Genomic DNA, 23,218 nt, shown 5'->3' with positions numbered 1-23,218 from the left:
TGGCCCTATTATGTGATTCCCATGATTCATTGATATAAAACTACTATGCAGACACATCTACTGTACAGTATAAGACTGAATCGAATACACAGGACATGTTTTTAGATTCTTGTTGTATTGGCATCATTTCAAACACATCCATTCTGTCTTGAGAAAAGTCTTACCATTATAGTAGTCACAATGACGGTCCGGTTTTGTGTCATTGTGTCATTTGACAGAAGGGATGGATCCTGAATCAGAACCAATTTGTCTGCATCAGTCCAATAACCAATCTGTGGATGAGAGAGTATAGTTATACATGGTAGAAATATGTAAGCACATACATATTTTGGTGTATGTAGGTTAATATGGTAAATGTGTGTACAATTGTGACCATCTAGTTGTTTATTAAGGATGTACCAAGAAGAAATGACACATTCAATGAGAGTAATACATTGGTGAATGCAGATCTGATTGTGCACTACACAGACTCATATTAGTTGTATGTTAATTGATACAAATGTGTCCCCTAAGTGTGACCTCTCCAACATATAAAGCCAAGTATTTTACTCCCTATCTCTCTCTCTCTCTCCCCCTTTCCTTTCTGCACTGAACACCCTAGCGATCACCGTGACACACATTATTACACAAGGGCCACAACAGATACCAAGAGCAAAGGTTCACATACTTCTGCCACTTACAGATATGTAACATTGGATCAAATTTTACAAATAGAATATTGTGTCTCATTTGTTGAATTTGGTTCCTATTTATCTACTTAAAGTGTACGGTAAATATCTGTTGATGTTTTAGGTCATATTAATGTAAATATCCAAAGGGTTCACAAACTTTTAAGCAACACTGTTGCTATGCAAGTTCCTTGTCGTAGAACCTACGACATTACCAGATGGGAAGTGACGTAGTCACGCATCCAATTTCGATTACACTATTCATTCACGCCTGGAAGGCTGAGATGCGTCAATCGTCTCCTGAGCCCACCCCCTCAGGAGCGCATAAATATGAGCGCTTAACGCTTCTCCGGTCTCTTTTCAACTTTCGACGTTAGGTATTCGTACCTAACATCACACTTCTCGTTACGCTCAAGAAACAATTTGCTACTTGCTAATTTATCTTGTGTGCTTAATACTCTTGTAGCCGGTGAGTAGGGTTTATCCCTTCACTAGCTCTGAGTGCCTCGAGTTTATTGGCTTGTTTTATTCTGTAGTCGAGTCACTGTATTGAAACTGTTACCAGCCAGTCGCTGACTAGCTTGCTGTTAACGTGCTTTGTTACAATTACTTTCACTCGCACCAATTCTTTGTATTCACAGATATCTCTACCAGACAGGCGTACCCGGACTGCGGGCACGGCAGAGAGAAAGGGGGCCGTCACCGCCTGTGCCTGGTCTGCTTAGGCAAAGACCACGCGGCTGCTGCCCTCGGCGAGGACGACCCCTCGTGTGAACTCTGTGCCAAGATGGAGTTGGCCAGAGTCAGGAAGCGCCTGGCATTCTGGGAACGCAGGGGCTCAGGGACGCGTACGCCAGCGTCCCCCAGCCGGGCTGCGTGCTCCCTCCGCTTCCAGCAGCGTGGTGTCTGGCATCCGCCCTCCGGCTGTAGCCTCACCCGCTAGCTCTTCTCCCTCTCCCATTCCTCCCCCCGCCCCGTTGTTCACCACGGAACGCGAGGCGGTGGAGCTACCCTCTAGCTTCGAGGAGATGCTGGCCCTCGAACTACACTTCGGGCTAGACACCGAGAGCCAAAGAGCTCTCGTCGGAGAGCGAGGATATGGATGTAGCCGAGCAGCCGCCCGTCACTTCCAGGACCCTGGGCCAACAGCTGCATGAGGTGGCACTGAGGGCTGCGACCCACCTCGGTCTACCTCTCCCTCCACCTCCCGTCGTGCAGTCTTCCCTGCTGAGCGGGGAATTCTACGGCGGCCCTCCAGCCACGGCTCCCAGCCCCATCCCTTTCTTTGCAGAAGTGCATAGGGAGCACACAGCGACCTGGTCCACGCCCTACTCAGGACGTGCCCCGGTTCCAGGCTTCGCCGCCTACCTCCACCTCGACCAGGCGAAAGAGAGCGGCTACCTCTCCGTCCCTTCGGTGGAAGACGCAGTGGCGGGTTACCTCTCACCCTCTGCTCCCACGGCGCATCTCCGCCAGAAGCCTGCTCTGCCCTCACGCATTTCCCGTCACCAGGCTTCGTTGGCGGAGAAGGCGTACCTGGCGGCTGGGCAAGCCGCCTGTTCCACCAACACCTCTGCTCTCCTGCAGCATTACCAGGCGAAGCTTCTGACGGAGTTAGCCGCGTCGCTGTGAGGCGACCATCAGGTGGTGGCTGAGCTGTGCAGGGCGATGGATCTCTCTCTCCGTCTCACTCGCTGCACAGCGCAGGCTCATGGGAGAGTCAAGGGCGCCTCCATCGTGACTCTGCGGTCACTTTGGCTGTCACTGGCAAAGCTCAGTGACAAAGAGAAGGCTCCTCTTCTAGACTCACCACTCACCGTCGAAGGGGTCTTCGGTGAGTCTGTGGGTACGATGGCCGCTCAGTTCGAGGCGGAGAAAAAGAATCGCGAGGCGTTCCAAGCCTGGATGCCCCGCTCCATCTTTGACCAGCGCTCCTCTGCTCAGGCGACTCCAGCCACAGGAGTGAAGCGCAGCGGATTCCGTTCGCCAGCGCCTCCGCCAGCTAAGGTCCCGGCGCGCCGTGGATGGCACAGGCACGCCTTCCGGAGCAACCCGACTCGCGTCAGCCCGCTCCACGCCAGACGCAGAGTGCACCCCGCACAGCACACCAGCATGCTGCCAGGCGGGGGAGAGGTTGCGGAAACTCTTCAGCCTCCTGATCTGCGGCTGAAAAAGAGGAGAGGGGGAGAGATGGAATCCTCACCACCAGGGAAATTGGCCCGCTTCTCGCATGTAAAAATCATGCCAGCTACGGTTTGTCAAGTTACACCAAACACACAAAATGTATCTGCCCCAACTGTCCCTTAAGGCACAGCGTTTCGACATGCTTGTGTAACTCCCCCCGCAGTGTCCCCACTGCTCACACACATCCAGCATTTTTTATTCAAACCGAGGGGGCAACCCCAGGTCTCGTCTCCCTCTTTAGTCAGAGCGGGCACAGATCTAGACAGATTGAATATGAGCGAGCTTATGCTCGACCTAGTATTTCGCTCTTCGCCCAGCCTGCACGGCTGTGTGGAGAGCTGGCGCGCATGCGCAGTGTCACCTTGGGTTCTAGTAGGTTATACGCTCCAGTTTGGCCGTCCCCCCCGAGGTTCAGGAGCATGGTTCAAACGTTAGTGCCACCGCACCAAACGTGTTTCCTACAGGAGGAAATAGACTCCCTTCTAGGAAAGGGAGCAATACAGCCTGTACCTCTCGGAGAAGAGAACAGGGGGTTCTTCTGTCGCTATTTTCTAGTCCCAAAAAAGGACGGAAAATACCAACTAATCTTAGACCTCCGTATTCTGAACAAAGCTCTCATGACGATAAAATTCAGGATGCTGACCCCTCGTCTGCTAGTTCAATACATAAGAACGGGAGATTGGTTCACCTCCATCGATCTAAAAGATGCATATTTCCATATCCCGATTCACCCCAGATACCAATAGTTTCTGATGTTTGCGTTCGGAGGGAAGGCTTATCAGTTCTGCGCGCTCCCTTTCGGTCTAGCATTGGCTCCAAGGGTATTCACAAAATGCGTAGAAACCGCCATTGCACCATTGCGGCATCAAGGCTTGCGAATTCACAATTACTTAGACGACTGGCTTATTTGCTCGAAGTCGAAAGAAGCGGCGTTACAAGAGTGCCATATAGTGGTGTTGCACCTACATCGTCTAGGCTTCGTGGTGAACAAACTAAAAAAGCATTCTAATTCCCAGTCAGTCCGCTCTCTTCCTGGGCATGATATTAAATTCCACCTCTATGGAGGTGGGTTTATCTCAAGGAAGAATAGAAGCAATCAGATCGTGTGTAAGTCAGTTCAAACTGAAAAAGAAAGTTTCATCCCTTCTCTGCCAAAGGCTGATAGGAATGATGGCTTCGGCGGCTATAGCGTTACCTCGCGGAATGCTACACACACGCCCCTTTCAAACCTGGTATCTCTCTTTAAAACTAAGTTCCACCAGGAACAGGTGCAAGAGGGTGACAGTGGATGCCAGGTGCCTGAAAGCTCTGGCGATCTGGAAAACGCCACTCTTCCTCACATCGGCAGCTCCGATGGGCATAGTGATACGCCGTTTAGTAATAACGACAAACGCTTCCACGTCAGGGTGGGGTGCGATCTGCGAGGGAAAATCAGTAAACGGCCTCTGGTCTGCGGCGGAGGCCGAGTCACACATAAATGTCTTAGAACTAAAGACGATTTTCCTGCCGCTGCAGCACTTTCTGCCCTTAATAAACGGTCAGCACGTTCTAGTCAGAACAGATAACACATCCGCCCTGGCGTGTATAAACCGTCAGGGGGATATTCGCTCTCCGACACTGCATCGTCTGGCATCCCGCCTGCTCTTGTGGGCAGCAGCTCGCATCAGTTCCCTCAGAGCAGTTCATGTTCCGGGCCACCTCAACTGGGGCGCGGACTTGCTGTCGAGGGGCAATCCAGAGGCTGCAGACTGGTGTCTTCACCCTCAGGTGATCTAGCAGATCTGGCTACGTTTTCACAGAGCTCAGGTGGATCTGTTTGCCAACAGAGAGAACGCCCGCTGCCCGCTCTGCTCCTCGTTGGGGGGAGACAACCCCCCGTTAGGTGTAGACGCGCTGGGCCACCAATGGCCGAACATGCGTCTTTACGCTTTTCCCCCGATCTCTCTCCTTCAGCAGGTGCTGAGCAGGATAAGGGACGATGGCAGAGAATTAATATTAATAGCACCCCATTGGCACAATCGACCATGGTGCGCGGATCTATACAGGATGTCAGTGCAACCTCCATGGACGCTGCCTCTACGGCGAGATCTCCTGATGCAGGCGCACGGCACGATATGGCATCCCCGACCGGAGCTGTGGCAGCTCAGAGCCTGGCACCTGAAAGGAGCAGGCTCATAGCTTCGGGGCTGTCTGATGCAGTGGTGTCCACAATACAGTGCTCGGCCTCTGTCGACACAGTCCCTCTATACGCTAAAGTGGCGCAGATTTGATCAATGGTGTGTCGCGCGGCAGTGTGACGCTATCAACTGCGCTCTGAGCGTCATTTTAGAATTCCTGCAGCAGTTATTTGACGAGGGGAAGGCGGCTTCCACTCTCAAAGTTTACCTTGCGGCTATTTCGGCCTGCCATGCAGGCATTAATGGTAAAACTCCAGGTAATCACCCTTTAACGTCACGCTTTATGGCTGGCGTTAGGCGTCTCAGAGTGCCCGAAAGGCACTTAGTACCCTCATGGGATCTGCTGGTGGTTTTACGCGCTCTCACAGGTCCTCCGTACGAGCCCCTTGAGACAGTAGACATGAAACTTGTTTCATTTAAAACCGCGCTGTTGTTGGCTTTGGTGTCAGCAAAACGCGTGGGTGACTTGCAAGCTCTGTCAGTCAGCGCATCGTGCCTACAGTTCGCGATTGCCGAGCCTTTCCCGTTGGATTGTGGAAGCTATTGTTTTGTCTTATGAGAGTTTATCTTTAGAGCCACCGGTAAAGTTGCGTCCGCACTCTACTCGGGGAGTCTCTTCCTCCTGGGCCTTATTGAAAGGCGTCTCAGTCGAACAAATCGAAGATATTTTGTAAGGCTGCGAGTTGGAATTCTCGCCACACTTTCAGTAGATTCTATATGTTAGATGTGTCTATTCCATCTTTCTTGCAAGAAGTCTTACACGCTGATAATTCAATAGCTCCCTAGAGCCTGTGAATGTTTATTAATATGAACGGTTGCCAGCTTTTACACGTTAAATGCTGACGTTCCGATATATGGGAAAATCATGTAGACAGGCGATTGGAGATCGCTTAGTCTGCGTGAGAAGGTTATTAATAACGTATGTGTTCATTAGCTTTTATACTAATGCAGATGAACCGTTATATGAGAAAATCATGTAGGCAGGTGATAAGAGATCACTCTGGGCTACGTGAAAGGAAGGCATAGTAATGTATGTGTTCATCAGCTTTTATATGATAAATGCAAATGAACCGATATAAGGGGGAATCATGTAGGCTGGTGATCAGAGATCTTGTAGCCTATGTAAAGAAGGGATTGCCCCGTGATGTTAACCGCCAGCTGTCGTGAAAACCTCTTGGGAGGTCAGAAGTACGAGGAGCTGGTTAAGGTTAATTGACACTGTATTTTTCACGCGTGAAGGGATACGGTCCCATCTGGTAATGTCGTAGGTTCATTTAGTGGAACCGCAGACATTACCAAGGATTGCGTGTACAGTGTCCATTTGTTCTTGGAGTGGGTGTGTTTTATGTTACGCTCAATTTACCAAGAGACCGGAGAAGCGTCAAGCGCTCATATTTATGCGCTCCTGAGGGGGCGGGCTCAGGAGATGATTGACACATCTCAGCCTTCTAGGCGTGAATGAATAGTGTATTTGAAATTGGATGCGTGACTACGTCACTTCCCATCTGGTAATGTCTGCGGTTCCACTAAAGGAACCGAGGTTACGTAAGTAACCAAGACGTTACTGACTTTGATCTTAGTCTCTATTGTGTCTCTTGTTCTTTCAGCAAGGGAGGTCTGGGTGTGGTCAAGATGAAATCCCATCCATGAAATTCAGTTTAAACAGGCAAGCAAAATGTTAAGCAAATGTCTGTCTTAAGCCTGAGTGTCACAAATCTAAGAGAACCTTTTAAATGAAATTCTTCTTCTTTTGTTTGTCTCAAGAATGTTCATTTTGATCACAAAAGTTAAATACTTAAATTTGACATGAAACAACACATAGACCTGTATGAATGATGCTTCTTACCCTTCTTGGTCCATTGTTCTTCAGTTCAAAGACATCCATTGAGAAGTTAACTCTGCGGCCATAAATGTCAAACTGCACATTTCCTGTTAATCCTTGGAGTCTGACCTAGAATACATATTAAAAAAACTACAGTAAACTCAGTATGCATATGCAAATAGTTATTAATGTAAGGCTGGGTAATAGACCAAATGAAGTCAATTCATTTTTGTTTTTCAGTTTTTGAACGATTAAATGCCTAAATCCCAAAATCGAGATTAATACTTCCTCTGCTGTCAATCACGGTCACTTCTCTGGAGTTACCACAGTTACAACAGTAACATTGTTGGTAGACAAAGTTTCTTCCTGCTATGCCAGTCACCTATTGGTCTGTCGATGAATAGTTTCTTCATTAGACATGTTTCTTCCTTCTACGCCAGTCACCTTTTGGTCTGTCGATGAATAGTTCCTTCATTAGACATGTTTCTTCCTGTTACCTCAGTCACCTTTTGGTCTGTCGATGAATTGTTCCTTAATTCCTTAAGACATGTTAGAGTTGTATATGTATATTGTCTGTGTCAACTGCTGAAAAAACTCTAAACTCATCTAAACTCGAAACTGTACTTTCTGTTCTCTTGTTATGCTCCTGTTATCAGTTTTGTTTTGCATGTTGTTCTGATGTGGCATTCTCCCTTTTTAGTCTCTTCCCAGTCAGTTGAATGTGTATTTGCTTATCGACTCTCATTCTATGAATTATGTAAATATGTCTGATTAATCTGGCAAATTGATAAATCCATGAGAAATCTATGAAACATTTTGACTACTTAACCATCGTGAGGTTTTATTTCGAAATACGATGATTGTTACATATTGTAGCATATGTAAAGATTTAGCAATACAGTCAAATCAATAATAAAAATATCTTTATAACAGTTCAAAATGGAGATTTTATTCTGTTACAGCATTGTATTTATTGTTGTCAGACAGAGTGCCACCTATTGACTGTATGTCCAGCCTAGGGTTGGGCGAAATGGCCCATGTGGCACATAAAGCCCTGTTCACTGGTGAATGGCATATCATTTGAATAAAGAAAACTATATTTAAATAATGTTTAATCATCAATTAAAATGGTTAATCTAACTCTAAATAAAATGTAAGATTGAATTTTTTGGCCATCTCAACCAGCCCTACCTTAACGTATAGCTACGTTTTTTATGTTTCTCCACTCCATTCAAATTTGCGTGTCTGAAATAGACTTTCACTTGACATTCTTACTCATTTATCCCTAAAATGGACAGACAAACCTGTTTTAAGGTGCGTTCCATTTCACGACCCTGGCTCCAGGGTGCTGCAGGGTTTGCCAAACAATCTCCAGCATTCCCCCTCCGAGAGATGTCCACCTTGTTTCTGCGCAGGTTCCGGAAGGCCTCCGCCATCACCATGACACCATCATATGTCAATGCAGATGTGTACTAGGGAGGTGGAGTTCAAAACAAACTCATGACATCTCACTACAACTCTTTTACTGGATGCCAATGGAGTTCAAACAAACTCATGACATCTCACTACAACTCTTTTACTGGATGCCAATAGAAAAAATCACTACAGCATGAAAAAGACTGTCGTAGACATTCTTATTTTTAGTAATGTTTTATTGGAGATTCAAGGACCTAAGTGAGTAATAGGGATGCAAACGGTACAGGCCTTAAACCCTTTAAACAATAAAGTATTTACTTTGCCTGTTAACAAATAAAAGCTTCTATTAAGAAAACATGCAAGCATGACTGACTATGTATTGTCCTAGGTTCGTGTCTACTTCAGTGAGGTAGCTTTCATTTGCTAGGAGAGAGCTAGATACATTTTTTTCAATTTCTCTCTGTGATGTTTTAGAATTTTGCTGCTGAAATTTTTGCATGAGGGGACATTGTAACGTGGTTCATTTTTTTCCATCAGGTGATAATCAGTAACTGCCAATCAAGACAATAACCGCCGAATAGGGCTGTACATCTTTGGATGAATACACCCATGGCATTTGTTATGACCTCCGCCAAGGAAAAATGCTTTTGTTATGACATCTACATTTAGTTTCTTAGTTTTTTTTTATTTATTTTTTTTACATATGTGGTGTTGACGTATATGAGTCTCTCTCAAACACCATGTTAGAAGTGTTTAGCCAACAGTGGCAAAGCAATGCTTGCAGACTGTAATTGGTTTGTTTACGGCCTTCTCACGCTCGTCATCGTTTCATCGTCAACTTTTCATCCAAACTTTTCCCACACAGCCAATTTGAAAGACGGTGATGCCTCTTCAAATGTATTTTCCCTAGTGTTCGGCATTGTCAAGTTAGAGTTCAGATTGTTTCCCCTCGCTTCTCCAGCTCCTACTTGATACAGAGCTTTGATAGGCTACAAGAAAGTTCTGATAGGCTTCAGAAATGTTCTGTAGATGTAAATGTTCAATGTGTGTACTGTCTGCAGCGCAATAAGCACATTTTGGAAAATTAATGAAAATGACAGGCTAGGTAAGTTCACTGTGGTTCACGTGTGGGTATTGAACCATGGGGTGTGTACTGGCCGGTTCAACATAATACCATGTACCGTTGCATCCCTACAAGTACGTATACCAAGCATACTCGATCCAATAGCAATATGCAAGTAAAACGTCATGTCAATCGTGTTAATCACTGTGTATGAACAAGCACTGAAAAGGAATCAACAACTTTGACTGGTGACAATTGTTAGCTTAGTAAGGCAACCAAACCAATGCTCCATCCAGTTACCATTCTTTCTGTACTGTTACAATAGGATACTAATGATTAAAGCTGGAGCTAATCCATTATTTCTGTACTGTTACAGTTGGATACTAATGATTAAAGCTGGAGCTAATCACCATTCTTTCTGTACTGTTACAGTGGGATACTAATGATTAAATATGGAACTAATCCATTATTTCTGTACTGTTACAGTAGGATACTAATGATGAAAGCTGGAGCTAATCCTGCTCACTTGGTTAGGCTTTGTATCATACATTAAAATGTATCAATCTTTGTGTAAAACTTGTCAAAGGACCATTTGTGTAGATATCCCCATGTTTTTCAGAATGTGAGTCCAATCAGCGCAACATGAACTAGAGTGAGTGTAGAATGATATCCCTGCAATGTCTGTTTGATGGCGCCTCATTAGCAAAGTGTATCTATTTCCTGATTGCTAAACTTTTGGTTCCTTTTCCTGCTGGTTGGTGGCTCAATGATTCCATTTAATCATGCACAATGACAGGTGTTTGTTTTCCCTACCTTTCTGCAAATGCATTTATGGGAGGGTTGAAGGACAAATGGGAATTCTAGGAAAGAAAACATGGGAGGAGATGTGTATGGAGCAACTGTTTAGGTATTTCATTATATGGACTGTGTGAAAGGGCAGTATAGCGCACATCTCTTTGGCGATTTGTTTTTTGTTTAATTCGCAAAATTCTACAAGTCCAAGGGCCTACAGGAACCCTGATTCCATTCTGACTTCATTCCATTCCATCTGCTGTCCATTATTCAGAGTAACAATCATGAGTTTACTACTGTTTATCTCCCTCTGGAACGAAATACTGTTTTCTGATTGGCTAATGGGGTGTACATTAAGTTCGTATAACCGGACACCTTGGACGTAGTCCCAGTAGAAACGTTAAATCGCCGTTCCATATCAATGCTCTTGAATGGTTACCATTGACAACCAACGTAACGTTTATTTTTTGACAGCTAGGATAATTTGAACCAAGATAGCGGCGTGTTGGGACAAGTTAGTGGGCAAAGTTTTATGTCAATTAAGCTATCTACACGACTTTTTATATGTCTAAATGGACTCGGTTAGTTGTTTATGTTCTACACGAATGTTGCAGAGTATTGTAATTCTTAACTGAAAGTCTCGAATATTATTTGTAGGCGGCTGTTAGCGCTTAGGAAAAAAAACATTGAAACAGATGGTAGCTCACACGGCTAACTAGCCGGCTCGATTGTGAGCCTTCTTCCAAAATTACTAAACTTGACCTCCCTGTTGCTCTGTCCAACTTCACCATCAACGGAAACGTGGAGTTCAACTGTAAATAGTAAAACCTTATGAACAATACCTGTGTCCGTGTGTCCGTTTACTTTACAGAGGTGAGCTCATGAGTGTCACTTTGCAGCAACGCCCGGGGAAACTAAAGGTCCAGTTCCACGCACTACTTTCTCACTACTTTCTCTAACGGGAGCACTAGGCTTCAAATCAAGAATTCATCAGGTTATTATTCATATTAAATTTCCTAAAGATAAAGGAAATTCTAAATAATAATAATAATAAAAATAAAAAACTTTTTGGATGTTGTAAACGGGAGATAAGCGGGATAACGGCCTCCGAGCTGTCCAGTTCTACGAAGTTAATGGACTTCTGCTCCGCTCCGCGTCGTGGTGTTCTTTGCCCCGCAGCGTCCATTAACTTCGTAGAACTGGACAGCTCGTCGGCCGTTATCCCTTACTTAAAGGCAACTGGACATAAAATATATCTATTAAAAATGTGTCGACCATACCTGCCCTCATACTTCACCCATCTACTTGCAGCACAGTATGCAAGGGACTTTTATTTTGAAACACCATCTCCATGCAAGAGAAACGGTGGAATAAAAATTATATTGCAACAACGTGCCTTAAACTGTTATTCATTCGCATCTAATGTCACGTTCACACACTTTTTATAATTTCACAACTGAATACAAGGCTGGATAACAATGTGTAAGTAACTTAGTAAGTAGGCTAGTTTAACTTGTAGTTAACACGTTAACTTGTAGTTTAACTTTAAGTTGTTATAAGAGGTAGAGATTCAGCTATGTGGTGAACGTCAAGCGAATGTCTACTTTCATGCCAAGTAATGTGACTGATCTGTCAAAACATTATAGTAGGTACGACAGTACAAATTTAAAACGTCATGAAATACATGATAAAAATTAAACTACTGCTAATTTACTATTGTCATTAACAGGCCCATTTTATAATGCATGCGAATGGTAACAAGTGCAATCCATTTTAATACTATAGACAAAACACCATAAAATTGTAATTTTTATATTCTATTTCAGATAAGATTTCAGGGCATTTATGTTGTGCTTTATTTGCAACACAAAACGGACATTTATTTACTAACTACTAACTGTAAAAAGATGGGAAATCCTTCTCACTGATATCTTGACGTAGATACTGTACATGCATCAATCAGATTTTCCATTGATGCAAAGTGACAAATCAAACACGCCTTGGCAGTAAACTGTATTAATTTAAGAAAAAGTTTTCTTTATTACTGATTAACCTCTCATAGTCAGTAGCGAAGTACGTCAATTGTATCAGGGGAGGCACCCCACCTTATTTTTTGTCTTTCAATATTTAATATGTGTTCTAATCCCTTAGAATTAGATGTGTAATTTGATAGTATCAGTTTCATTGACCAAATCAAGTTGTCACTTATTATAAAACAAAGAAAAAGTGAAAGAGCAAACTAAGTATGATAAAATCCAGGTAACAAATGTCTTGCAATGCATGCTGGGTAGGATTGAGGATATAAATGGGGATGATGAACATTGAGGGCCATCACAATAGCAAAGGTATATTTGGAATATATTCACATGAAATGTTTCATTAAAACGTATTTTTGTGTTGTTATTGTTATAGAGATTCATGTCTCAAGTCATTTCATTCTGAGGAGGCCTAACTAACTTCAGACTATACCAACAGCTAGCCTACAGTAGCCTGACGATGTCATACTCATAATTCTAGTCAGAATATGAGTCTGAGACTGAACCATTGGGCTGTGATTATGGGGCGTGTTTCAACGAACCAGGAAAGAAAATGCCTATTTGCTGAATTGGATACCTAGAACCAATCAGAGCAACGTAGTATTACCATCTGATAGATTAAACTTTTACCTGATCCCGTAGGAAGGACGGCAAAAACATCTTTTCAATCGACAAATGCCTTGATTGCGTTTCTCTGTTCCTCTTTCAAAATGAATGCGCTGTCAATATCTGTTGAGATATGCCTGCTCACGTTACTTAATTAGCACTCAAGGCTAGAAGCTACCATTTGTTTCAATGTTTTTTTTTGTCTACGCGTTAGCATAACCTATCAATAATGGTCTAGAGTGCTTCAGTTAAGAGCTACTATCCTCGGCAACATTCGTGTTGCACATACACAACTAACCGAGTCAATGTAGACATAAAAAAAAGTCGTGTAGATAGCTTAAATCATATCAAATATGTCCCACTAAGCTCCCGAGACGGCGCCATCTTTGTTCAATGTATATTATATCTATCATCAGGTCATCTGTCCATCAACGTATAAAGCCCACCCTTACAATTTGATTGGTTTAGATTGCTTTCTCAACTTTTTCGAAACATTTAATCCCTCCCAACTAGCTTGACTCCAGACTGAATCTCCCAGACCAAAAATTTTGTGGGCGGAGTTCAGGCTGGTATCCAGGCTAAGCCTACAGTGAACCCTGATCAAATTCTGCTAGATTTCAAATGATTGTCAACTCTGTGCTTTAGAACTTTGCCTCATCTTGGTCAAATTTAAATATTTTACAAATTACCTGCAGCCACAATTCCTAAAGAGTATCGGCATGGAGCTTATTTTTCACGAGTGAGGAAAATGGTTCTCAGCAAGACATTAAAAAAGACGTTTTAATGGTCAAATTGACATCATATCAGCAACATCACATAAACTGACATGTTTCACTGCAGTTTCGATGTCTGGGCTACATGTCACAGAAATGTGTGTCATAACTGGCATGATTCTCAGGTTCATAGATCCACTCAACCAACCTTATGGATGAAATTACACACACCCTCTATGTTGTCACCTTATGGAACAATAACACACAACCTTTATGTTGTAAAACTACTTTTGAATTCACTATTTTGAATGCTGGCAACTCACTCTCACCCTTTCTTCATCCACCTTGTTTCTTGTAGGAAGATGTAGGAATTATCTGCTTGATTGCCTGACATCACTTCCCCTCCCCTCTGCACTCCTTGGTTCTATTCAAGGGTGTTCAGGCCTTGAGCTCTCTAAACCTCCTTCAGACGATGTCAATTGTGAAACGTGCTTTTTGAATGAAATGTAACTGTATAGCTCCTATGGTCAAATGGATGTTGTGGAACTAGTTGAGGGTGCACCAACAGTGCTTTTACTGCATCCTGTCCAAATGTCAAAAGAACTGGCTCTGGATGAAGTCTTCCTGATATGTCTTAATAACAATACAAAGACATTCCAAATCAGCATTACACCACCAACTAGTTAGGACTGCCAAATTGGGCAACGCTGAGGTCAACTGGAGGTTGTCTCCCTAGTGGATGTTAAGCTCTGCACACACTCTCAAAAGGCTAAAGAATGAAATGAAAGAGTGAAAAGACTTTTGACCTCACATATTTTCCTGCGCATCCTTAAAATATCAATTGACTAGATTCTAATAAGTAGTTCAGTTGTGTGAAAAAGGCAGCAAGTCCCTCAGACAAAATATGTTACTCATCATGTCATCATATCTTGGGGATGATTCTAGAGTACTTGAGCACATTGCTGATCTTGGTAGTGAGCATGAAAAAGAGGGGCACTTAATGTGTTTAGACTGATTCATTCTTCCAAAAAAAAAATGAATATAAAAAATAAGCAGGAATCCTTTGAGCATACCTTCGGGGGGGTGTCAGACCCTGGGTACTCGCGCTGATCAAGCTTGTTCCAACGCTGCATGAGCTTAATCACCATGGGATGGCTGAAGTCCACGACTTGAAAGCCACTCACATTTGCTCCGCCATGCATAAAGCGTTCCAGATTGATGTCCTTAAAGCCCTGAGAAAGTGAGGAGATAGGCAAAGAGTGACGAATATAAGAGATTATAGACAGTGCACTCAGAAAGTATTCACACGCCTTTACTTTTTTCACATTTTATGTTGCAGCCTAATCCTAAAATCGTTTAAATTAATTTCTTCCCTCACCACTCTACCCTCAATACCCCATAATGACAAAGTCAAAACAGGATTTTCGATTGTTTACAAATTTATGAAAAAGGAAATACACCGAAATATCACATTGCCATAAGTATTAACCCTTTAGTCAGTGCTAAGTTGAAGTACCTTTGGCAGCCTCTTGACCTTGACGTAGCAAGCTTTGCACACATACATTTGGGGATTCTGCCATTCTTCTCTGCAGATCCTCTCAAGCTCTGTGGTGGAGAGTTGCAATCATGGCTGAAGTTTCTCCAATCTCCACACAGGGCCTCTGAAGCTAGATTGACAATCAGGTTCTTGGTCACCTTGCTTACCAAGGCCCTTCTCCTCCAATTAGTTTGGCTGGGTGGCCAACTCTAGGAAGAGTTGTTCCAAACTTCTCCTATTTAAGAATTATGATGGCCTCTGTGTTCTTGGGAACCTTCCATGCAGTAGAAATGTTTATGTAGCCTTCTCCAGATCTGAGCAAAAGGTCTGAATACTTTGATTTGATATTTCAGTATTTCCTTTTGAATAAATTTGCAAAAAAATCTAAAATCCTGTTTTTGCTTATGAATTCAAAGCAATGATTTTTGACTGCAGCATAACAAAATGTGAAACAAAGAGAAGGGGTAAGAATACTTTGACTTCAAGAACAAGAGAGGGAAGCAACAAGAGAAGGAAAACAGCTAGACTAAGAGAAGACTTAACAAAGCACTTGCACTGTGCTCGGATAAGGGTGTATTAACACATACAATCCATAATGACCACCGGGCACACCAATGAGCCAATTATGAAAAAAGTCTTCCATCACTAACAATAATTAAAATGGGTCACTGGTATGCATGTTAATTACCCTTACCTTAGAGGTCTCTTGAAAATAATGGACATACGATGGTATTAAAGAATGAAGACACTAAGACAATGACTGTAAGATGAATGAAATAGAGAGAGCATGAAGAGAGGTGGCAAGACAATCAAATTCCTCTCACCAAATTGGCCATGATGTAATGGTAGCCTTTAACATGTTTGCCAACACTCACAATCTGCAGAGGTAAACAACATATCACAATGAACAAAATGGAACATCCTACAAAACCATTAACATACACAAAAATGACAGCAAACAGCACTTTAGCATGACCTGAACAACAAACACTGTACACACATGGACAATGTGCTTATGTAGAGGGCCACAATTATATTGTATTGACTGTATTCACTCATACCATTCACTATGGCAAACTTATTTAGTTTAGACTGATCTTCTGATTTGTAACATGGACTACAGATGTACCGTTTTTTTATCCTGCCAATTATATGTACGTATATGTCTTTTCTATGAATTGAGTTGGGCTGCATGTAAAACGATGCCTGTCTAGTTGCCAATTCTGCCATGATTGTGTTGATGAACTTGGAAGGGGCGCTCAGCTTTGATACACGGTTAAAAATGTTATGCCAATTATACAGTAAATACTATAATAATGACGCTAATCTGCAGCTTAATTACAACAAAACTATATGGAAAATTGTAATACAGTTTACAATTCACATTGTAAAACTGTCAAGTCAGTTCAACTCAAACTGATTGTCTTACACCATTAAAATTATTATTAACCCAAGCTACTCTGATATATATTGTGGCAACCGCTTTTGTCTTTGTACTCATCCATACTCTTTGTGGTGCCATTCGAGGTGTCTTTAAATGTTCATATAACCATGTCCAATGGAGTTACACTGCCCACAATAACGTTCCAACATTTGAGTGTCAAATTTTGGCTTAAAATTACTGAAATGATGACATTTTCATTAACAATGTCTAGAAGGTTTCCGTGTCTTCCTGACAATAAACCGCACCGTACATAAACCGCACTCGGTATTGCATGTTATTTTATAAAACAACATTGTGCAATAACCGCAGTTTATTTAATGTTACATCATCCTGTCAAGTAAAACTACTGTAGATGCCGTATAGTTGTGGTTCGAGCACAATTAGCCATTTAAAAGTTGTATTGGATGGGCAATTCAAGCCAACATGCTACACCATATCCTCACATGTACAGACACAGACACATAGGCTACCTCTGTCACAGTGAAAACCAAGCTTGTTTTTAGTGTTGTGTGGGAATTGATGCTAAATGTTTAAGTAATCGTTAATAGATCCATTAAATTAACCAGTTCAAGAAGGGCAAGAAGGAGGGAGGAACCCGTTTATTCACTACATTGTTAATAGAATAAGACCTTGGCCCACTGATGTTTCACTACTTCTCTCAGGATTGTTTAATGTCTATGTGAAGCCGTTTAACATCATCCACAAGTTGTTGTGATCACTCTGAACCCAGGGCCTGAACCCCCTTAGAGCAGGCACAAAGGCAACGGGGGCAAAGATAAACTCCCTGTTAATGAGGAAGAAATGGTATGCAGAACAGCGGCACATGAGGGGTGGCCTTGTAGCAGAAGGGGGGGGGGGGGTAGTCAGGAACATGGCAGAATAAATCATACACGTATAAAGATGAGCATGCTAGCATACATGTGGTAAATGTACACAGCATACATGTATATACATGGTATATGGGCCATTCTACCGAATTCGTGTAATATGCAGTCCCTCAACAATAAAAACTATTTACAAAACAATTAGATATTTAGGCATAGATATTAAATTAGAAAATGTTATGGTCTATATAAACCCAATGCATTACATGAGATAGTGATAAGCTAAATATATACAAAATCATCATTTATAGGGTACTTTCTATTGGGAAGTAGCTGTCCCCAACCCTGACATCTAAATTTCAATGCCTTTAAATAACACTTTTCAATTTTTTTAGATTTTTTTCAATGATTTAATTTCAAAGATCTTTATGATTGGGTTGAAACAGAACTTGGAATATTTAGATTTATTGTGGGTTTAATTTTTAAATCAATTTTCTATACTCAAAAAATCATGTCCCTAGTTTTCATGTCACTACCGAAACACAAGAGTTTTAGTCCATTGGCTGAGCCTGTGTTTTAGCCACGACTCTACATTTTTGACCATGCAGTGACACTGCATCTCTGTCCCTCATGGTTGAATGGTAAGTAGCTAAATCCCATAGTTTTTATATAAATGTGTTCCAAAGTCTGAAAATCGACGTGTAACCTTAAGAATTGTCACTACCGAAACGCATGTTTTCTTCAATTAAGTAAACCTTTTGGGGTTTCATGGAAAATCTTATGTTTGTATGTGTGTTCACCTCTTCAAAGATGTGTTTGAAAGCCGTGTGCTTGCTAGAATTCTTTATTTATGCTTAAAATTAGCTAGAATTGTCACTACCGAAACAGTCACTACCGAAACATATGGTAGTGACCTGATGATTTCAGTAGTGACAAAATGAAATGGTAAGTAGTTCAATCCGATAATTTTTTTAATAAATGTGTTGTGTGGACTAAAGGGCGGCCCAGAGCACCTTTTGGAAGATTTTGGGAGAGAAATTAACATCTATCCAACAGTGCAGTCACTACCGAAACACTGGATGTCACTACCGAAACAGTGCAGCACTACCGAAACACAGGATGTTTTGTAAAAAATTAAGTATATTGAGTAATCAACTAAAATGTTATGATACTGATTGGATTAATGTATGTTCAATTTCATCAATCAACAACTCTGGAATCAATATGATCAGTATTTTGCATTTTACAAAGAAATATTGCACTTAGATTTTGATGAATTGTATAAATTGAACTTGAAAATTTGGTAAAAAATTCATTTTTATGGATTTCATTGTGAAAACCTTCAAGAAATATTTGTAAAAATACTCTTCAGAGAAGGGAAGGAAACACAATCTGAACAGGTCAATAATAATACTTTTTTACTATAGTTAATGTGATGTTTCGGTAGTGACAATTTTTGGAAGAGGAAAAACATTCCAACACATTCTGAAAATACAATATAAAAATTGACTGTTCTTTTACTAGATAAGTGTACTTTAGATATGGTACAATATACATACGGACAAAGTTTTGGGAATAAAACATAAAAAAAAACAAAATATTTCCGACCTGACTTTGCACCAATTCGGTAGAATGGCCCATATACATATTACATACATGGAGGATAAGAAGGGGAGAGAGCTTTCAAGTGTTGTAGAACAGCTTAGTGGGTAGGGATGGGAATTGATAAGATTTTAGCGATTCCGATTCCATTTTCGATTCTGCTTATCGCTCCGATTCCTTAACGATCCTCTTATCGACTCTCATTGGGCAAGAAAAAAAAAAGAATACAAACGGTTTATTAACATTACTTTTCTTTTATATAATATTCTCTGAAAAGATGATGCACAGCATATACCGTATGTATGTATACAGCACAGTAGGGTGGCAGGAGGCCTAAGCAGTGCACAACTAGCCAACGGCAGCCACAAAACTTGCCGTATGCTGTACCAGGGATCCATAAAGGCAGTCCTATACGGTACAACATGCGCTCTCTGTAGCCCACTCCTGCTAAACACAACAACATAGCATGCAAAAAGAGGTGAAGAATGTTGTGACAGGTGACGGGTTTTTGATGCATTATTCATGACTATGGGATGCACTAAAGAGGAATGTCTTCAGTCTCGATTTGAAGTTGTTGTTTGAGTTGTTGTTACATCCGGACAGGAGAGCAGAAAAGCGTAAATTCGTTTTATATTCAATATTGCATAGATGACAAAAATACGTCTGAGATCTGTTTTATATGTGAGTCAAGTAGGTGATCTTGGTTGATAATTAGGCCTAGATTTTTTTATACTAGCGTTGGATGTTAATAAGATGCCATTGAGTGTGGGTAGAAAGTTAGACAATGTAATACTCAATTGTTTAGGGCCTACAAGCACAATCACACTCCAGAGTTAAAGAGCAGTAAGATATTAGTTATCAAATCTTTTACATCTTGCAGGCAGGCTTCTATCTTGGCTAGTTGTACAATTTCATTAGGTTTCATGGATAGGTAAAGTTTGGTGTCATCCGCATAGCATATGAAAGATAATGTTCTGCTTCCTTATGACGTCACCTCAGTGTACCATGTACAAGGAGAAGATTTAATAGACAGTGCATGTTGTACCGTGTACGAAGGCCTTTGCGGATCCCGGGTACAGCATACGGCGCGTGTTGCGACTGTCACCAGCCATATGGGCACTGCAACCCTAACAAAGCTTACGACTAAAATCGACTAAAATCGACTAAAATCTCCATATATACCAAACCAAACAAAATGCTCAATGCCAGCAAAACTAAAATATATCTAAACACATGCAATACCCCCCTCGTCAACAAAACTGGGCTACAGACAGCGTGTGCTAAACCGTGAAGTAGGGCCTTTCCGGATCCTGGGTACAGCATACGGTGCGTGTTGCGATGGTCACCAGCCAATTGTGCACTGCTGTGTACCCTGCAACCCTTGCTTACGACTGATATCTCCATATGTACACTACCAAACAAAATGATAAATGCCAGCATTACTAAACATATCTTCTCCCTTTCTCTCTCTCTCTCTCTCCTTTCATATCATATTGCTTATGCCTATAATAACACTGATAAAATAGCCATATTGCCTACTGTTAAATCTACCACCCAAACCCAAATCTCTACCACATACCCTATGCTAGCATTTATATACAATATACATTATTGCCACCACTGAAATGTTTCTCTGTCACTACATCCCTTACCCCCAGGGCTGGACTGGCAATCTGGCATACCGGGCGTTTTCCCGGTGGGCCGAGGTGCAATATGGGCCGAGAGTCCCGAATTTATTATTTAAAAAAAAAAAAAAAAAAATATTTAATTTTATTTTTTTTTTATAATTTTTTTTTTCCCATATAATGGTCTGACCGGCTGGCCCACGAAAGTAGTTCATGAGCGGCCCTATTGACACTGGGCTGGCCCAATCACATCCCCTGGGCTGACCCAACACCAACCCCTTTCGGTTTGGACCTGCCTACATAATGCATTAGGACGGGAAACAAACTCAGCGTGGCCCATGGCCTTGACATGCTTGACAAGCGCATGCTAGTCTGCGGCCCATTGGCTGTCTTCTTTAGTGACAAGGGGCTCGTCCAATCATATCACCAAACACCTTCAACCTTTGGCTTGGGCGGTGCACAGAAACGCACGTTTCGTTAGAATCCTCCAGTCTAAAATGGAGAGAAAGCGAAAAGAGGGTGCGGAGAAACTGCGAGATAAGAATAGGCTTGCTTTTCAAGCCTACACTGCCAAATGTGCCAAAATATCGGAAATGTTTGCCACGGCAGGGCCATCATCAGGTAGGCTACCGTGGATGAAAGTGATACTGGTGGCGACAGCCAGGGAGATACGATACAACGACCTACGGTAAGCTTACTGATCATGAATTCAAACGTCTCTAAAATATGTTTGACTTAGGACCTATGTTCTATGGCCAAGTTCGTTTGCATTGTAAATACAAGACAAGTCTGTAGCTGTTGCTAGCCCTCAGCCTACTCTACTCTGAAACAGCCAGCCGTTAGCCTACACTCTATGTTGTGTGTTTGAGTGGTGGGCAAGCCCCTTAGCTTATTGGTGCGCGGTGCCATGTCAATGTTCCGAAAGCCCAGTATTCCCAAACCCTATGAAAATATGCCAATTTGTCCAGATAGCGAATTATGATAGCCCGTTATACGCTCCAGTTTGCCCTCCGAAGTTCAGGGGCGTGGTACAAACGTTAGTGCCACCTCATCAAGCGCGTTTCCTACAGGAGGAAATAGACTCCCTTCTAGGAAAGGGAGCAATACAGTCTGTACCTCTCGTAGACGAGAACAGGGGGTTCTTCAGTCGCTATTTTCTGGTTCCAAAAAAGGACGGAAAATATCGACCGATCTTAAACCTCCGTATTCTGAACAAAGCTTTAAAGTGTATGATGTATATTGTATTGTATTGCATTTAGATTACTTAAGACCACCACCTTAACACACAAACTCTTGTTGAACTCATAAAGTAGTAGGTTCAGTGACGTGCGGTGAGACAGCTGTCTTCTGCGAGCCCATGAATCAATGTTTCGTTGGAATCATGATGTAACGTTGTTGTAGCGGGAATACAGCAATGCTATTTTCTAATTGGCAGGGCATATGATTCTAGACTTCGCTGAAGCGACTGAAACGGTGAATTTTGATCACATTCAGCAAAAGTTAACAGGTAAAACGGGAGAAAAATAGGGCATCTTTAGGCCGTCCTGCCTAAAAGTAGGGCGTCCCAATTCTTCTTATTTTTTTGTAGACGATAGGGCAGACGCCCTGCTAGCTAAAAGCCTGGTTGGTGTGTAGACATTCGAGAGACCAAAGGGTGTGTTATCGAATTAAGTGGGCCGGTCTGGTTCAAAATGGCCGGGCAGATTTTTTGTCCCAGTCCAGCCCTGCTTACCCCTGTAACAGTAACGCTATAAGTACAGTAAACTGGTATTGCCTGTATCATGTATTTACCACCGGATGTCTGTATATATATTATGTCCAGCGACCAAATGCTGGCTGTGTACAACCCTTGTTGTTTCCCTTCCCCTTCTGCCACACAACCCTCCCCCTTCCCCCCCTTCCCCCCTTCCTATCTCCACCCGGCCGACCTCAAGCAGATGGGTCCCCCCTTATGTGCCGCAGTTCTGCTTAAGGTTTCCTCCTGCCTAACAGGGAGTTTTTTCTTGCCCGTGTTGCCATTTTGCATGCACTCAGGGGGTTCAGGCTCTGGGCTCTGTAAAGCGCCTAGAGGCAATTGTATTGTTATGGCGCTATATAAATGAAATTTAATTGAATTGAATTTAATGCTCTGCTTCCTCATGACGGCACCTAAGTGTACCATGTACAAAGAGAAGAGCAAGGGTCTAAGAGTCTAATGTTCTGCTTCCTTATGACGTCACCTAAGTGTACCATGTACAAGGAGAAGAGCAAGGGTCTAAGAGTCTAATGTTCTACTTCCTTATGACGTCACCTAAGTGTACCATGTACAAGGAGAAGATCCAGGGTCCAAGCACACAGTCTAATAGTGTCAAAAGCAGCACTAAGGTCTAGAGGTCTTTGGAGAAATCACTGCCATTCTTTATGATTGTGGAACATTTCCTGAAATGAGTGAATTACTTTAAGCAGTGTCTCATTTAATAAGGGTAGTGTGTGTTTAAGCAGTTTTGTGTAGTAGGCACCTTGATGATTTAGATGAGGAGATACTAAGGGAATTGAGTTCAGGGAGGTCAATGGGTGTGAAGAATTCTAGGTGTGCAGCAGGTTGAAGGGGTGTTACAGGCATAGGACACGCCCCCCCCCCCCCCTCCCATAACGTTGTCCCCCCCCCACCAAAATTGAAAAAAATTAAAATAATAATTGTAATATGAAACAAACGCACGTCGACACAAG

The 23,218-nt window shown here is 42.4% G+C and overlaps 1 protein-coding gene across 1 annotated transcript in view; it reads right to left on the bottom strand.

Moving 5' to 3' along the window:
• The window catches only part of LOC308371864 (glutamate receptor 4-like), a gene marked incomplete at both ends in the record, with an annotated part of 100,002 nt that overhangs the window by 30,186 nt on the left and 46,598 nt on the right, over positions 1-23,218 (bottom strand). Inside the window, 5 exons of the mRNA XM_080846891.1 lie at positions 165-272; positions 6,876-6,980; positions 8,156-8,323; positions 14,551-14,709; positions 15,839-15,892. Coding sequence (XP_080703017.1) covers positions 165-272; positions 6,876-6,980; positions 8,156-8,323; positions 14,551-14,709; positions 15,839-15,892 — 594 coding nt within the window. The remainder of the gene's footprint in view (positions 1-164; positions 273-6,875; positions 6,981-8,155; positions 8,324-14,550; positions 14,710-15,838; positions 15,893-23,218) is intronic.

Source organism: Sprattus sprattus, assembly GCF_963457725.1.
Source record: "Sprattus sprattus genome assembly, chromosome: 1".
Classification (NCBI taxonomy): domain Eukaryota; kingdom Metazoa; phylum Chordata; class Actinopteri; order Clupeiformes; family Clupeidae; genus Sprattus; species Sprattus sprattus.
Note: the sequence above shows the minus strand (reverse complement) of the source record. Positions and strands in the feature narration are given on the sequence as shown.